General features: G+C 40.6%; 1 protein-coding gene across 1 annotated transcript; it reads right to left on the reverse strand.

The window, feature by feature from the left end:
• Positions 1-39: 39 nt before the first annotated feature.
• Positions 40-684, reverse strand: C12H12orf60 (chromosome 12 C12orf60 homolog). The gene has a single exon (XM_063074617.1). It carries the CDS (start codon positions 682-684, stop codon positions 40-42), a length of 645 nt encoding a protein of 214 aa, XP_062930687.1.
• Positions 685-14,737: the final 14,053 nt, after the last annotated feature.

The following is a 14,737-nucleotide window of genomic DNA, read 5'->3' on the forward strand; positions in this document are numbered from 1 at the left end:
CACCCCTACTTGTCACTGACTTTCCTAAACATAGTAATATCAGTTCCCATAGTCCTTATGGCTTTTTGGAGGATCTCTATAAACTGATCTCATAGCATTGACACTTTGTTCCAACAGATCTGCTGCTGACTCTGTGGGATTGTTCACAGTTTTTAGTGCATCCTGCAACTTTTTCAAGATGTCTACTTTAGCATTTTTGGAAGGACCTGGGCCCATAGCTTTCTCAGATGTGGTGGCATCTGATTGCTCTTTGGTGTTTTCTCTATGAAAGTCACTTAGTTGAAGATTCATGATGGGGGATTTCATTAAGAGTGAAAGATAAGATGCCTCACTCCCAAAGATGTTACCATTACTCAGTACAGAGACAACGGCTGGTGTGTGGATGTTTCTTAACACTTCTTTAGCTGACTGATGCAACTCCTTTACATTGGTACTCTTCTCAACCACAGAGCATATAGCCATTGCAACCTTGGAACACAAAGGCTCCTTCTGCATTTTGCTGTGCATTTCCTCTGCTGCAGATTGCATCTCCTTAAAAATTTTGAATATTTGTTCAAAGAAATCCTTAATGTTACTATCTTCTTTCACAGCCATCAAGAGTATCTGAGTATTCATATTGCGGTTAAATAATTCAGTAAGTGTGTTTGTGAAGGAAGCAAGATCTTGAGCATGAAAGAAGAACATTTTGACAGTTTGAACCAGCCTCCCTTTATTCTTTTGAAGACATTTCTCCAATGAAGAAGTTTCAGCACTGCAAAGCAAAGTAGTAATCCTAATTAAAACTAAAATTGGCTTTGGCAACCATAAAGAGACTGAAAATATAGTCTAGACAAGCAGATAACTCCTGTCAAAAGCAAAAAGCTATATAAACTCTTAAGCAGAAACAATTCTGTGCTTTAATAAAAATAGAGTAGAATAGGAGTGAGTTGTTGAGTTTTACCACATATCAAATATTGTGTGCTGGATCCTGAATATACCAATATGCTCCTATATGGAATAACACTACTTTCAAGGACATTACCCTCAATAATCAATGTGGTGGAGAAGATTAGATAAAGCATTAAAAATTATATAGAGGGACTCTGATTCCAGTTAAGGTAGAGTAAGCAACTCCAGCTGATCTTTCCTACTAACTACAACTAAAAATCCTGGACAGAACATGTGAATTAACTGAGATAATTCTGAAAACAGCAGGCCAAGGAGATAGAGTACAGCATTTAAAAGACAATACAGCAATTAAATTCTCTGGTTTTTCATTTTGGATTTTGGTTTTTGTTTTTTTGTCTTTTCCAGCTTCATATCTATCCCACCTTGGGTTCTAGAAAAGCCTAAAACTAGAACTTATGAACAAGCCCCAACAGGAAAAGTTCTAAAAGAAGCCCTCTCTAACTTGAAAATCAGGAGCAGGGGTCCCTGCTGGGCAGATCCTTTTCAACTCAAGCACCAGCAACAAAATGGCAGCCCCTTTCCTCCCCCATCCCAGTTCCCATGAGTAGAGGCAGCCCTAAACCCTTTGGAGTGCTAGCCAAAAACAGCAGTGCCACCCACCCCTTGTCCTTACTCCCCCCTTCCCCCCTACCCCCCCCCCACACATATCATCAGCACAGAAGAGGTAAGTTCTCTGGACTCACAAGTGCCAGCCATGAAGCAAAGCCCCAACTCACCAACTGCACCGACAGGCTGTCCCTGTGAGGTGGAGCCCTTTATCTCTCTTCCCGCTTTTTATTACTCTTTCCTGGGCAGAAGCAACAGTGTACAGGGATGGTGGTAGTGCAGTTGCAGGGTCCTTTCTCTCACTGCTTTGCCCTGATGTGAGACCCAATTGCAGGAAGTGTACAATAATGGGAAGAGCTAAAACCCTTGTTTTCTAGCCAGAACACCAGGAAAGAAGACCTCTGGGAATCAAATAGTGCATGGCAGACCACAGAGAGAAGCAAACATTATAGGAAAAAAAAAAAAAAAAAACACTGATGGGATTTTCAATATATGTAGACTTAATATACATGACAACTACATCATAAAGAAAAGAGGGTAAGGAAACCCAGGTAGTTGTGAGTTTTCTTTACTTGAAGTGATAAAATATTGATTCTAAGTAGATTGTGCGAAGTATGAAAGTATACTGTCACTCTCTCTCTGCCTCCACCATCTTGCAATGTCAGACCCCTGGGTCATGGTCACCACGACCATATGGACTTTGGACTTCTCAGCCTCAGGAACCATAAGCAATAGAGGCTTCCAGTCAAGGTGGCAGAATAGACAGTTCCCAGCATCCCACCAAAACAAAAGCATAATTTGTGAAAGAAAAAAATTGGTAATTAGACTTCACCAAAATTAAGAATTTTGGCTCTTCAAAAGAAACAATTAAAGCTTCCGATTAAGGTGGTAGAATAGACGGTCCCCAGCATCACAGTCTCCCACAAATCAACCAATTTACAATTATTAAAAAGCAATGACAGCCAAACTGGGGCCACTAGAGCGCAAGGAAAGAGAAGGAGAGACTTACAGTGTGCATAAAGGCAGGAGAAGCCATGATGAGAGAAAGAAAGGATCGCTCCCAACATTTTGAGCCCTGGCCACTTCAAGGCTGGAGCTGATGAGCACATGGAGCAGGAGCTGGCAAAAGCTGCAGGTGTGCCCTTCATATGAAGTTTCTTGGAGGCAGCAGGGGAGAAGTGGGTCTTGGTGGCCCCCAAAACCACTAACAGGGTTCCTGTGGACCCTCATAGGAGTGAGGAGCCAGAACAACTGAAGAGAAGGAGTCACTCAGAGGCTGGTGAGTCATCGTAGGGGACCAGCGCATGGCCCATCCCATGGGAAGCATTTGGAGAGTGGGCAGCGGGGGAGATGTGCCCACTGGGGAGCACTGGGGTGCATCATGGACAGCTGATTCACCCTCCAGTCAGCACAGGCCCACTCAGTGGAGACTGGTCAGGAATATACAACTGCAGGAGGTGCAGTTTGCTGAAAATTCTCAGGCCCAGACTAGAGTTTCCACACAACCCAGGTGTACCATACATCGCAGGACCTGGAAGTGTTTACAAGGTCAAAAATTAAATACTGAGCTGTACATAAAGCCTTCCCCAGAGAATCAGCAGCAAAGCAGCAATTTAGCTCAACCACAGGGTTCAAGTGCTCATCCCCATAGGAAGTTCCTCCATTTTAGAAGTAAGCAAAGGACAACAAATTAGTTCCAGTGCAGAGTTTAAGTGGTGGAAAAAGCAAGTAATTCAACAGAGAATTGAAGAAAAAACAAAACACCCAAAGATCAGAGAAAAAGTTTGATATCGACCAATCAAGGTCTAGCACCAGCAAAGAACACCAATAAATCCTAGAAGGACTAGAAGCCTCCTGGGCTCCTAAGCTCCATGGGCCTCAGTCACATACCCCTGACATCTGCAACCAGGCCAGCAATGACCACCGACCTGCTGCCAGAAGCTCCCCAGGCCCCCAAGCCAGGGGAGGGGGCGGCAGCCGAGGGCCTCAGTCATGCCCCCCCCCCAACATCCCCAACCAGCCCAGGGACAACCATGGAGCCACAGCTGGATGGACCCCAGGCTCCCGAGCTGGGGTGGTGGGGGACTGAGAGCTTCAGCCACACACCCCCAACATCTGCAACCAGCCCAGACATAAGCACCAAACCACCACCAGAAACACCCTGGAGTCCTGAACTGGGGCAGTGAGGGGCCGAGGGCCTCAGCCACACACCCCTGACATCTGCATCCAGCTCAGCAACAAGTGAGGCACCACTGGAAGCCCTCTGGTATCCCCTGCCAGAAAGAGGAGGGTGCCATGGACCTCAAACATGCCCCCCCTCCTTCCTCCCACCGTATTTCCTTCCCCCTTCTCCTCCTCCTCAACTGCTCTGCAACATCTTAGAATGCAAGAAAATAATATTAATAAATAAAATTTTTTAAAAAGGAAACTATAAGCAATATATTCGGTTTTCTTTATTAAAAGAAGAAAGCATATTGTCATCTCTAGGGTAACCATTAAAAAAGAGTAGGAGGCAATGAGACCACGGAAGCAGCAATTGCAGTGATACTGCCAACAAGTTAAAGAATGCTGACAGCCACCAGCGCTCGAAGAGGCGATGAATGGATTCTCCCTGAAAGCTCCCAGAGGGAGAAAGATCCTGCTTTACTTCAAATGTCTAGCCTCCAGATCTGAGAGAATAAATTTCTGTTGTTTTAAGTCACCGAGTTTGTGGTAATGTGTGATAGCAGCCCTAGGAAACTAATGTAGATTTTGGTCAATAGAAAAATTAAAATGAAATTTCAAGAATTATTTAAATAGCTATTTTAATTCTCAAAAGATGGCAGAAAAAGGACAACAGAGGAATGAGAAACAAAAGGTACAAACAGAAAATGAATAATAAATGTTAGACTTAATCTAAACATATAACTAAATTTAGGAAAGTTGAAAAATGCAAGATCAAATACACAAAAATCAACTGTACTTTTATATACTAGCAACAAAAAATATCACAAATTGAAATCAAAATGACACATTATCATTAATAATGACATTTACGATACCATTAAAAAATACAAAATACTTAGAGATAAATCTCACAAACAATATGAAAGACCCTCACACTTACAACTAAAAAACATTGCTGAGAGAAATTAAGGAAGACATAAATAAACAGAAAGATATTGTTAATAGATTGAAGGACTCAATATTACTAAGATGTCAGTACTCCTCATATTGATTTATAAGTTCAACACAATCCCAATCAAAGTTCTAGCAGTTTTTCTGATATATGTAATAGACAAAAAATATTCTCTTTAACATTATAGAATTAAAATAGAAGTTAATATAGAAGGATGGATGGAAAATTTCAATACATTTGTAAATTAAACAACATGCTATTAGACAATCTGTGGGTCAAAAAAGAAATCACAAGGTAAATTAGAAAATATTTTGAACTGAATGAAAATAAGAACATATCAAAATCTGTGGGATAAAATTGAAACAGTGTTTAGAGGGAAATCCACAGATTAAATGCTTATATTAGAAAAGGAGGTCTAAATAATTTATGCTTTTATTTTAAAAAATTAGAAAAAAGAAGAGCAATGAACGAGGTTTCTAGATGGCGGTGGCTGTGGAGGCTGGCGCGGAGTAGCTGAGGTGGAAAAGGTGGCCACTGGGCCTCAGGCAGCCGGGAAACTTGTGGACCTTCCTCTCGCCATCTCTTAAGGGAGGACCGCTGCTGCTGGCCGGTCATGGGGGGTGACCGCCACTTTGCCCACAGCAGGAGAGGCTGCCTCATTTACAGGCAACAGCTTTGAAGTGTGGAGCAGGAAAAGAACTGTTTCTTAGCTGCAAAAGCGAGTCTCGAAACAGGGAACACGGCGCCAGGGCTGCTGTGGATGCAGCCAGGATCCCGGAGGCCGGGGCCGCGCTGAAGGCAGCCAGCTGCCCTATTCAGGATTTGAGGTTTCAGGCCGGCATTAAAGAAGATTCCTGGGAGTACCCGAGCTGTGCTGCGACTGAACAGCCCGAGGCGGCAGCGGCCGAGAACGGGGAAGGCGGCAAACCAGAGACAGAGAGTGAGCACCTGACCTGGCACAACCCTGTGAGTGACCCCTGGACCAGTCCTGTGGGCGGCAGACGCCCACCCGACTCCCGCCTGCATCACCAGGCCACTCACCGCCCCGGGGCTCCCTCCATTTTCCCAGGTCCGGGCAGCTTCGCCCAGCTCGGCCCTCACTGAGCCCTCCCACTTGCTTGCCCCGGCGCAGGGCTTTCCAGAGCCTGCGGGCCGGCCTCCCCTCTCACCCCCTCCACGGTTCTCTGGCGGGGCTGGTGGCGGGGGGCGTCCCTAGCCAGTGTTGGGAGGGCAAGGAAGTATGGGCAGGCCGACTGTCACTCCACCGCACCCTGGACTCTGCCCCCGGTAAACTTCCTGTTACTGGGAGGCAGATTCCAGCTCTGCGGCCACCACTTCGGAAAAAAGCCTAACCAATTTCTGGTTGGGAATAGTGTGGTAGGAGAGTTCCCAGGTCCGCTTGAACCTGCCGGAGAGGTGGCTGCAGGCGGGCGCTAGACTCAGTTTATACCGGGGGGATACAAAGGTGAACAAGTCCCGAGAAAGATCTACACAGTGCTACAAAGGCACCCAGAGCGACCAGTCGTCTGTGCCTAGCAGAAACCTGGTAGACTTCCTGGGCGAGGCGGTGCCGAGCAGGGTCTTGAAGGCCCAGCTGATAGACGAGGGTTGCAGAAGACACGCCCCAGCCCAGCACAGTGCGCACAGAGTGGGGAGACGTGCAGCCAGGGAGGCGGAGACTTGACAGAAACCACACACCCTGTGGGGTCGCCACTGCACAATCCAACAGCCTGGGCCAGAGCACAAGGAACAGGGAGAAGTCCTGCACAGGAAGTGAAAGCTCAACAGCGATCACACACCCTGTGGTACGTGATCCACCAGCCCAGCAGAGTCCAAACTGACCAGAAAGGTGCTTCCCGGAGAAGCCCAAGACCCGAGGCAACCACACACACAAGGCACTAGAGGCCAACTGAGCAGCCACGGAGGTAGCCATACGAAATTGGCAACCACAGCAAGATCCTAGTTATTCATCAGTCTCAAACTGGTGGACTGTGAAACCCCCTGCCACAATGAATAAACATCAAAAAAAAGATACCATAAATACAAAAAATCAAGAAAGTACACCACCAAAAGTTAATAAATCTCAAACTCTAGATCCTATAGAACAAGAAGCCCTTGAAATGACTGACAAGGAATTTCGAGTGATAATTCTAAGGAAACTGAATGAGATACAAGAAAACACAGCTAGACATCATGATGAAATGAGGAAAATTATACAGGATCTGAAAGAGGAAATGTACAAAGAAATCAATGTCCTGAAAAAAAATGTAGCAGAACTTGCTGAACTGAAGAAGTTATTCAGCGAAATAAAAAACACAACGGAGAGTTTAACCAGCAGGCTTGTCGAAGTGGAAGAGAGAACCTTTGAACTTGAAGTTGGGCTGTTTGAAATAACACAAGCAGACAAAAAGAAAAAGAATCAAGGACATGGAAGAAAATCTGAGAGAGATATCAGACAACCTCAAGCGCTCAAATATCCGAGTCATGGGTATTCCAGAAGGGGAGGAAAATGGAGATTCCATTGAAAACATATTCAAAAAAATAGTGGCAGAAAACTTCCCAGGTATAGGAAAAGTCACAGATCTTCAGATCCAGGAAGCTCAACGATCTCCAAATGTATTCAACCCAAAAAGGCCTTCTCCAGGACATGTCATAGTCAAATTGGCAAAACTCAGAGACAAAGAGAGAATCTTAAAAGCTGCAAGGGAGAAGCGTCAAACCACCTATAAGGGAGCACCAATCAGGCTAACATCAGACTTTTCATCACAAACCCTAAAAGCTAGAAAGGAATGGGATGATATTTTCAAAATACTAAAAGACAAAGATTGCCAGCCAAGAATACTTTACCCTGCAAGGCTGTCCTTCCTAAATGAAGGGCAAATAGTATATTTCTCAGACAAACAAAAACTGCAGGGGAGTTCACTACCACACGACCACCCTTAAAAGAAATCCTCAAGGGAGTACTGGGTTTGGTTCCTGAAAAATAACTACCACTGCACTAAAAACCCAAGAAAAATCAAAACCCACTACTATAATAAAAGTGGCATTCATGAAGAGAAAACAAGCAAACAAAAACGTTATCTACAACCTAAGGAACCAACAAACACAGAAACCAAACAGTAAATCAGAAAGCAAGGAACAAAAGACACCTAAGACAACCAAACAACCAACAAAATGCTAGGAATAAATCAACAGCTTTCAATAACAACTCTTAATGTAAAAGGCTTAAATTCCCCAATCAAAAGACACAGACTGGCTGACTGGATCAAAAAGGAGGACCCAACTATATGCTGCCTACAAGAGACCCACCTCACCCATAAAGACTCACACAGACTAAGAGTGAAAGGATGGAAAAAGATTTACCATGCAAACAGAAAAGAAAAACGAGCTGGAGTAGCTATTCTTATATCTGACAAAATAGACTTTAAACTAAAAACCATAAAAAGAGACAATGAGGGACACGACTTAATGATAAAAGGACTGATCCATCAAGAAGACATAAGAATCATAAATATGTACGCACCCAATGTTGGAGCAGCCAGATTTATAAAACAAACTCTATTAGACCTAAAGAAGGAAATAGACACTAATACCATAATAGCGGGGGACCTGAACACCCCACTGTCAATATTAGACAGATCATCTAGGCAAAGACTCAGTAGAGAAACACAAGATCTAAACAAGACTCTAGACCAATTGGAATTGGCAGATATCTGCAGAACATTCCACCCAACAACCTCAGAATATTCATTCTTCTCATCAGCACATGGATCATTCTCCAGGATAGATCACATATTAGGTCACAAATCAAGTCTCAATAAATTCAAAACGATTGGAATTATCCCATGTATCTTCTCAGACCACAATGGATTAAAACTAGAAATTAATAACAAACGAAACTCTAGAAACTATACAAACACATGGAAATTAAACAGCATTCCACTCAATGACATATGGGTCAAAGAAGAAATCAAGCAGGAAATCAAAAAATTTATTGAAACTAATGAAAACAATGATACATCATACCAAAACCTGTGGGATACTGCAAAAGCAGTACTGAGGGGGAAATTTATTGCATTAAATGCTCACTTCAGAAGAATGGAAAGATGGCAAGTGAACAACCTAACACTTCACCTTAAAGAACTAGAAAAACAAGAACAATCCAAACCTAAAGTTAGCAGACGGAAAGAAATCATTAAGATCAGAGCAGAACTAAATGAAATTGAAAACCAAAAAACAATTCAAAAGATCAACGAATCAAAAAGTTGGTTTTTTGAAAAGATAAATAAAATTGACAAACCATTAGCATGGCTAACAAAAAAAAGAAGAGAGAAGACTCAAATAACAAAAATTAGAAATGAAAAAGGCGATATTACAACTGATTCATCTGAAATACAAGGAATCATTTGAGACTACTATAAACAACTATACGCCAACAAATTTGAAAATCTGGAGGAAATGGATAAATTTCTGGACACACACAAGCTCCCAAAACTGAACCGTGAAGACGTAGAAAATTTGAACAGACCAATAACAATAAAGGAGATTGAAGCTGTTATCAGAAGGCTCCCAACAAAGAAAAGCCCAGGACCAGATGGATTCACAGCAGAATTTTACCAAACATTCAAAGAGGAATTGACACCAATTCTTTACAAACTATTCCAAAAGATTGAAACGGACGCAAATCTCCCAAACTCATTCTATGAAGCAAACATCATCCTGATACCAAAACCAGGTAAAGATATAACCAAAAAAGAAAACTACAGGCCGATATCCTTGATGAATATAGATGCAAAAATCCTCACTAAAATACTAGCAAACAGAATACCGCAACACATACGAAAAATTATTCATCACGATCAAGTGGGATTCATTCCAGGGATGCAAGGTTGGTTCAACATACGCAAATCAATAAATGTGATACACCATATTAATAAACTCAAACACAAGGACCATATGATCATCTCTATAGATGCTGAGAAAGCATTTGATAAAGTTCAGCACTCATTCTTGACAAAGACCCTCTATAAGTTAGGTATAGATGGAAAGTATCTCAACATAATTAAAGCCATATATGCCAAACCCACTGCCAATATCATCCTGAATGGGGAAAAGCTGAAAGCTTTTCCTTTAAGAACAGGAACTAGACAAGGATGCCCACTCTCACCACTCCTATTTAACATAGTGTTGGAAGTACTAGCCAGAGCAATCAGAGAAGAGAAGGAAATAAAGGGCATCCAGATTGGAAAAGAGGAAGTCAAACTGTCCCTGTTTGCAGATGACATGATCCTATATATCGAACAGCCTAAAACCTCTACAAAAAAACTGCTAGAATTGATAAGTGATTTCAGCACAGTAGCAGGATACAAAATCAACACACAAAAATCAGTAGCATTTCTTTTCTCCAATAGTCAACATTCAGAACGAGAAATCAAGAAGGCCTGCCCATTTACAATAGCCACCAAAAAAATAAAATACTTAGGAATTGAGTTAACCAAGGAGGTGAAAAATCTCTATAATGAGAACTACAAACCACTGCTGAGAGAAATTAGAGAGGATACAAGAAGATGGAAAGATATTCCATGCTCTTGGATTGGAAGAATCAACATAGTGAAAATGTCCATACTACCCAAAGTGATATACAAATTCAATGCAATCCCCATCAAAATTCCAAAGACATCTTTCTCAGAAATGGAAAAAACTATCCAGTCATTTATATGGAACAATAAAAGACCACACATAGCCAAAGCAATGCTGAGCAAAAAAAATATAGCTGGAGGCATAACACTACCTGACTTTAAGCAATACTACAAAGCTATAATAACCAAAACAGTATGGTACTGGCATAAAAACAGACACACTGACCAATGGAATAGAATAGAGAATCCAGAAATCAACCCACACACTTACTGCCATCTGATCTTTGACAAAGGCACCAAGCCTATTCACTGGCGAAGGGACTGCCTCTTCAGCAAATGGTGCTGGGATAACTGGATATCCATATGCAGGAGAATGAAACTAGATCCATACCTCTCACCGTATACTAAAATCAACTCAAAATGGATTAAGGGATTTAAATATACACCCTGAAACAATAAAACTTCTTAAAGAAAACATAGGAGAAACACTTCAGGAAATAGGACTGGACACAGACTTCATGAACACGACCCCAAAAGCACAGGCAACCAAAGGAAAAATAAACAAATGGGATTATATCAAACTAAAAAGCTACTGCACAGCAAAAGAAACAATTAACAGAGTTAAAAGACAACCAACAGAGTGGGAGAAAATATTTGCAAAATATACATCTGACAAAGGATTAATATCCAGAATATACAAGGAACTCAAACAACTTTACAAGAAGAAAACAAGCAACCCAATTAAAAAATGGGCAAAAGAGCTAAGCAGGCATTTCTCTAAGGAAGATATACAAATGGCCAACAGACATATGAAAAAATGCTCAACATCACTCAGCATCCGGGAAATGCAAATCAAAACCACACTGAGATACCATCTCACCCCAGTTAGGATGGCTAAAATCCAAAAGACTCTGAACAATAAATGCTGGAGAGGTTGCAGAGAAAAAGGAACTCTCATACATTGTTGGTGGGACTGCAAAATGGTGCAGCCTCTATGGAAAATGGTATGGAGGTTCCTCAAACAACTGCAGATAGATCTACCATACGACCCAGCTATCCCACTGTTGGGAATATACCCAGAGGAATGGAAATCATCAAGTCGAAGGTATACCTGTTCCCCAATGTTCATCGCAGCACTCTTTACAATAGCCAAGAGTTGGAACCAGCCAAAATGTCCATCATCAGATGAGTGGATACGGAAAATGTGGTACATCTACACAATGGAATACTACTCAGCTATAAAAACGAATGAAATACTGCCATTTGCAACAACATGGATGGACCTTGAGAGAATTATATTAAGTGAAACAAGTCAGGCACAGAAAGAGAAATACCACATGTTCTCACTTATTGGTGGGAGCTAAAAATTAATATATAAATCACACACACACACACACACACACACACACACACACAAAACCGGGGGGGGGAAAGAAGATATAACAACCACAATTACTTGAAGTTGATACGACAAGCAAACAGAAAGGACATTGTTGGGGGGGAGGGGGGGAGGGAGAAGGGAGGGAGGTTTTGGTGATGGGGAGCAATAATCAGCCACAATGTATATCGAGAAAATAAAATTTTAAAAAAAAATTTTTTTTTAAATAATAAAAAAAAAGAAGAGCAAATTAAACCCAAGGCAAGCAGAAGGAAGGAAATAATAAAGAGCAGAAATCAATAAAATTGAAAACAGAAAAAATAGGTAAAAATCAATAAAACCAAAAGATGGCTCTTCAAAAAAGAAAATCAATAAAGTTGCTAAACTTTAAGCCATATTGATCAAGAAAAAAGAGAACACAAATTAGCAACATCACAAATGAAAGAAATGTCATTACTGACCCCACAGACATTAAAAGAATAATGAAATATTATGAACAACTCTATGCACATAAATTCAACAACCTAAATGAAAAGGATCTATTCCTTGAAAGACACAAAGTACAATAACTCATCCAAGAAGAAGTAAAAAACTTGAATAAACCTGTACCTTTTAAAGAAATTCCATCTCTAGTTAAATAGTTTCTGAAAAAGAAAATTCAAGACCCAGATGTTTTTTATAAACAAAAACATTTATTTTAAAAATTAATAACAATTCTACAAAATATCTTCCAGAAAATAGAAGAGAGAGTAATTCTCAACTCATTTTATGATGCCATCATTGTAAAAAATACAGGAAAACTACAAATAGCCCTCAAGAACACAGATACAAAAATTCCCAACAAAATATTAGCAAATTTAATCTAGCAACATATAAAAAGAATACTACATTACAACCAATTTGAGAAGTTCATCTCAAAAGTGCAAGGCTGGTTCAACATTTAAAAATCAGACCAAACAAGAAAAACCACATGTTCATTTCAGTAGAGTCAGAAAAAGCATTTTTTAAAATTCAACATCTATTAATGATAAAAACTCTCAGCAAACTAGAAATATAAAAAAACTTTCTCAATAGAGGGCTCTTACCAAAAACTACAGCTAACGTTATAAGAGACTAAATGCTTCCCACTTCAGATCATAAACTAGGCTGGGATGTACACTCTGTTTTGTTTTGGGTTTTTTTGTCTACCAGTTTATTATAAAGGATGTGCCAAAGGAGGCCATTCCTGGTGCGCCACCCTCCAGGAACCTTCATGTATTCAGCCACCCGAAAGCTCTCTGAACCCAGTCATATTGGGTTTATATGGAAGCTTCATTATGTAGGCATGATTGTCTAAATCACTGGCCACTGGTGATCAACATTATATTTAGCCCATTCCCCTCCCCAGATGTTGGGTGAAGGGGCTCAAAGCCCCCACCCTCTAATCGTGTCTTGGTCATTCAGGTGGCCAGCCCCCATTCTGATTCTTCATAGGGGCTGACATCCACCAGTCAGCTCATTAGCATACAAAAAGACATCACTTTGTAGATTCTAAGGATTTTAGGAGTTGTATGCCAAGAAATGGGAATGAAGACCAAATATATATTTCGTATCATCACAGTCTACCCCCAGTCTTCGAACATGGATCCCTAATATCAAAATGACATACGACTCAAAAGATAACTGGCAAGTTACTGGAATCTCATTTAGTCATTCATAATGAGTTCAGTTCATCATATTGCATGAACATGTCTCTCAGTATGAGGCCACACAGGTTTGCAGGCTTCCATTCATTTTGTCAGCTTCTGAAAGCAGGGGTGTTCTAGGCAAAAATACAGCTTCACCCTTTTAGATATCTGGCATAATTGAGCTAAGAGATAATTTTATGTCTTGTTCTGAGCCTCTTTTGAGGTATTAATGTAATATTGGATTTCCCTCACCTCATAACCCATTCACTTCTTTACCCTCATCTACTATTGCTCCTTCTCTCCATTAATACCCAAACTTTTTCACTTTTGGGAGGGACATTAGAATCAGCCACTGTGCTGGTCTAGATTGCAGGCAGCAATACTAGTCTAGCAAGTACCTCCTCCTCAGTCTACTTCCTCTTACATATGGTAAGGTTGTATAACTGCAGAACTCATGGGTTATTTTTACCACCAGGCAATGGAGCTGCATTTACTGTTAACCCCAATTTTGCAAGATGGGCAAAGGCACAACCCACCCACATCAGGCCTTCAGGAGTTCTGAAATAAGGTGTAAAAGCATAATTACAGCTTCTTGCTTAGGAATCATCCCTGCTTTCAGCACTTGTAGTTGCAGCCCTGGTCCTGTGACCACTACATCAGATAGAGGAAAAGAAAAAACAAGTTGAGGTAATGTGGGGAAGAAAGAAAAAGTTATAGTTGTTATACCAGTGTACTTTTCCCTTGGCAAGAATTGCATAGTCATACTAGCAAGGAATGTCCACTTTCACTAGTCCTATTCAATTCAATACTGGAAATCCTAGAAAGTGACATAGGACAAGAAAAAAAAAAGTATTCAAATTGAGAAGAAGGAAATAAAACTACTTCTGTTTGCATACAATATAATTATCTACATACAAAATCCCAAGGAATCTACACAAAAGCTCTTAGAACTATATGTAAGTTTAGCAGATACAAGGTAGACAGACCCATATCAATTGAATTTCTATTCACTAGGAACAAACAAGGGAAAACCAATCATTTCTATAAGTACCATTTATAATATTCTTTATGAAATACTTAGGTATGATCTAAGAAAATATGTGCACAATCTGTACACTAAAATTCAAAATATCTATAAAATTCTGAAGCAAAAAAAAAATTTAAAGAACCCTAAATAAATGGAGAGACAAACTCTGTCCATTGATTTAAAAACTCCATATAGTTAAGATGTCAATTCAAACCCTTTCCATAGATTGGAAGATTCCATGTAGTTATCAATTGTTTCCAGATTGTTTTATAGATTTAATGAAATCACAATCAAAATGCCATCAAGTTTCTTTATAGATGTAGAAAAGTAAAGTCTAAGATATGTTTGGAAATGTAAAGGAACAAAAATAGACAGTTTTTAAAAAGAAGAACAAAGTTGGAGGACTGTACTCTA

The sequence above is a fragment of the Cynocephalus volans genome, chromosome 12 (assembly GCF_027409185.1).
Source record: "Cynocephalus volans isolate mCynVol1 chromosome 12, mCynVol1.pri, whole genome shotgun sequence".
Taxonomy (NCBI): Eukaryota; Metazoa; Chordata; class Mammalia; order Dermoptera; family Cynocephalidae; genus Cynocephalus; species Cynocephalus volans.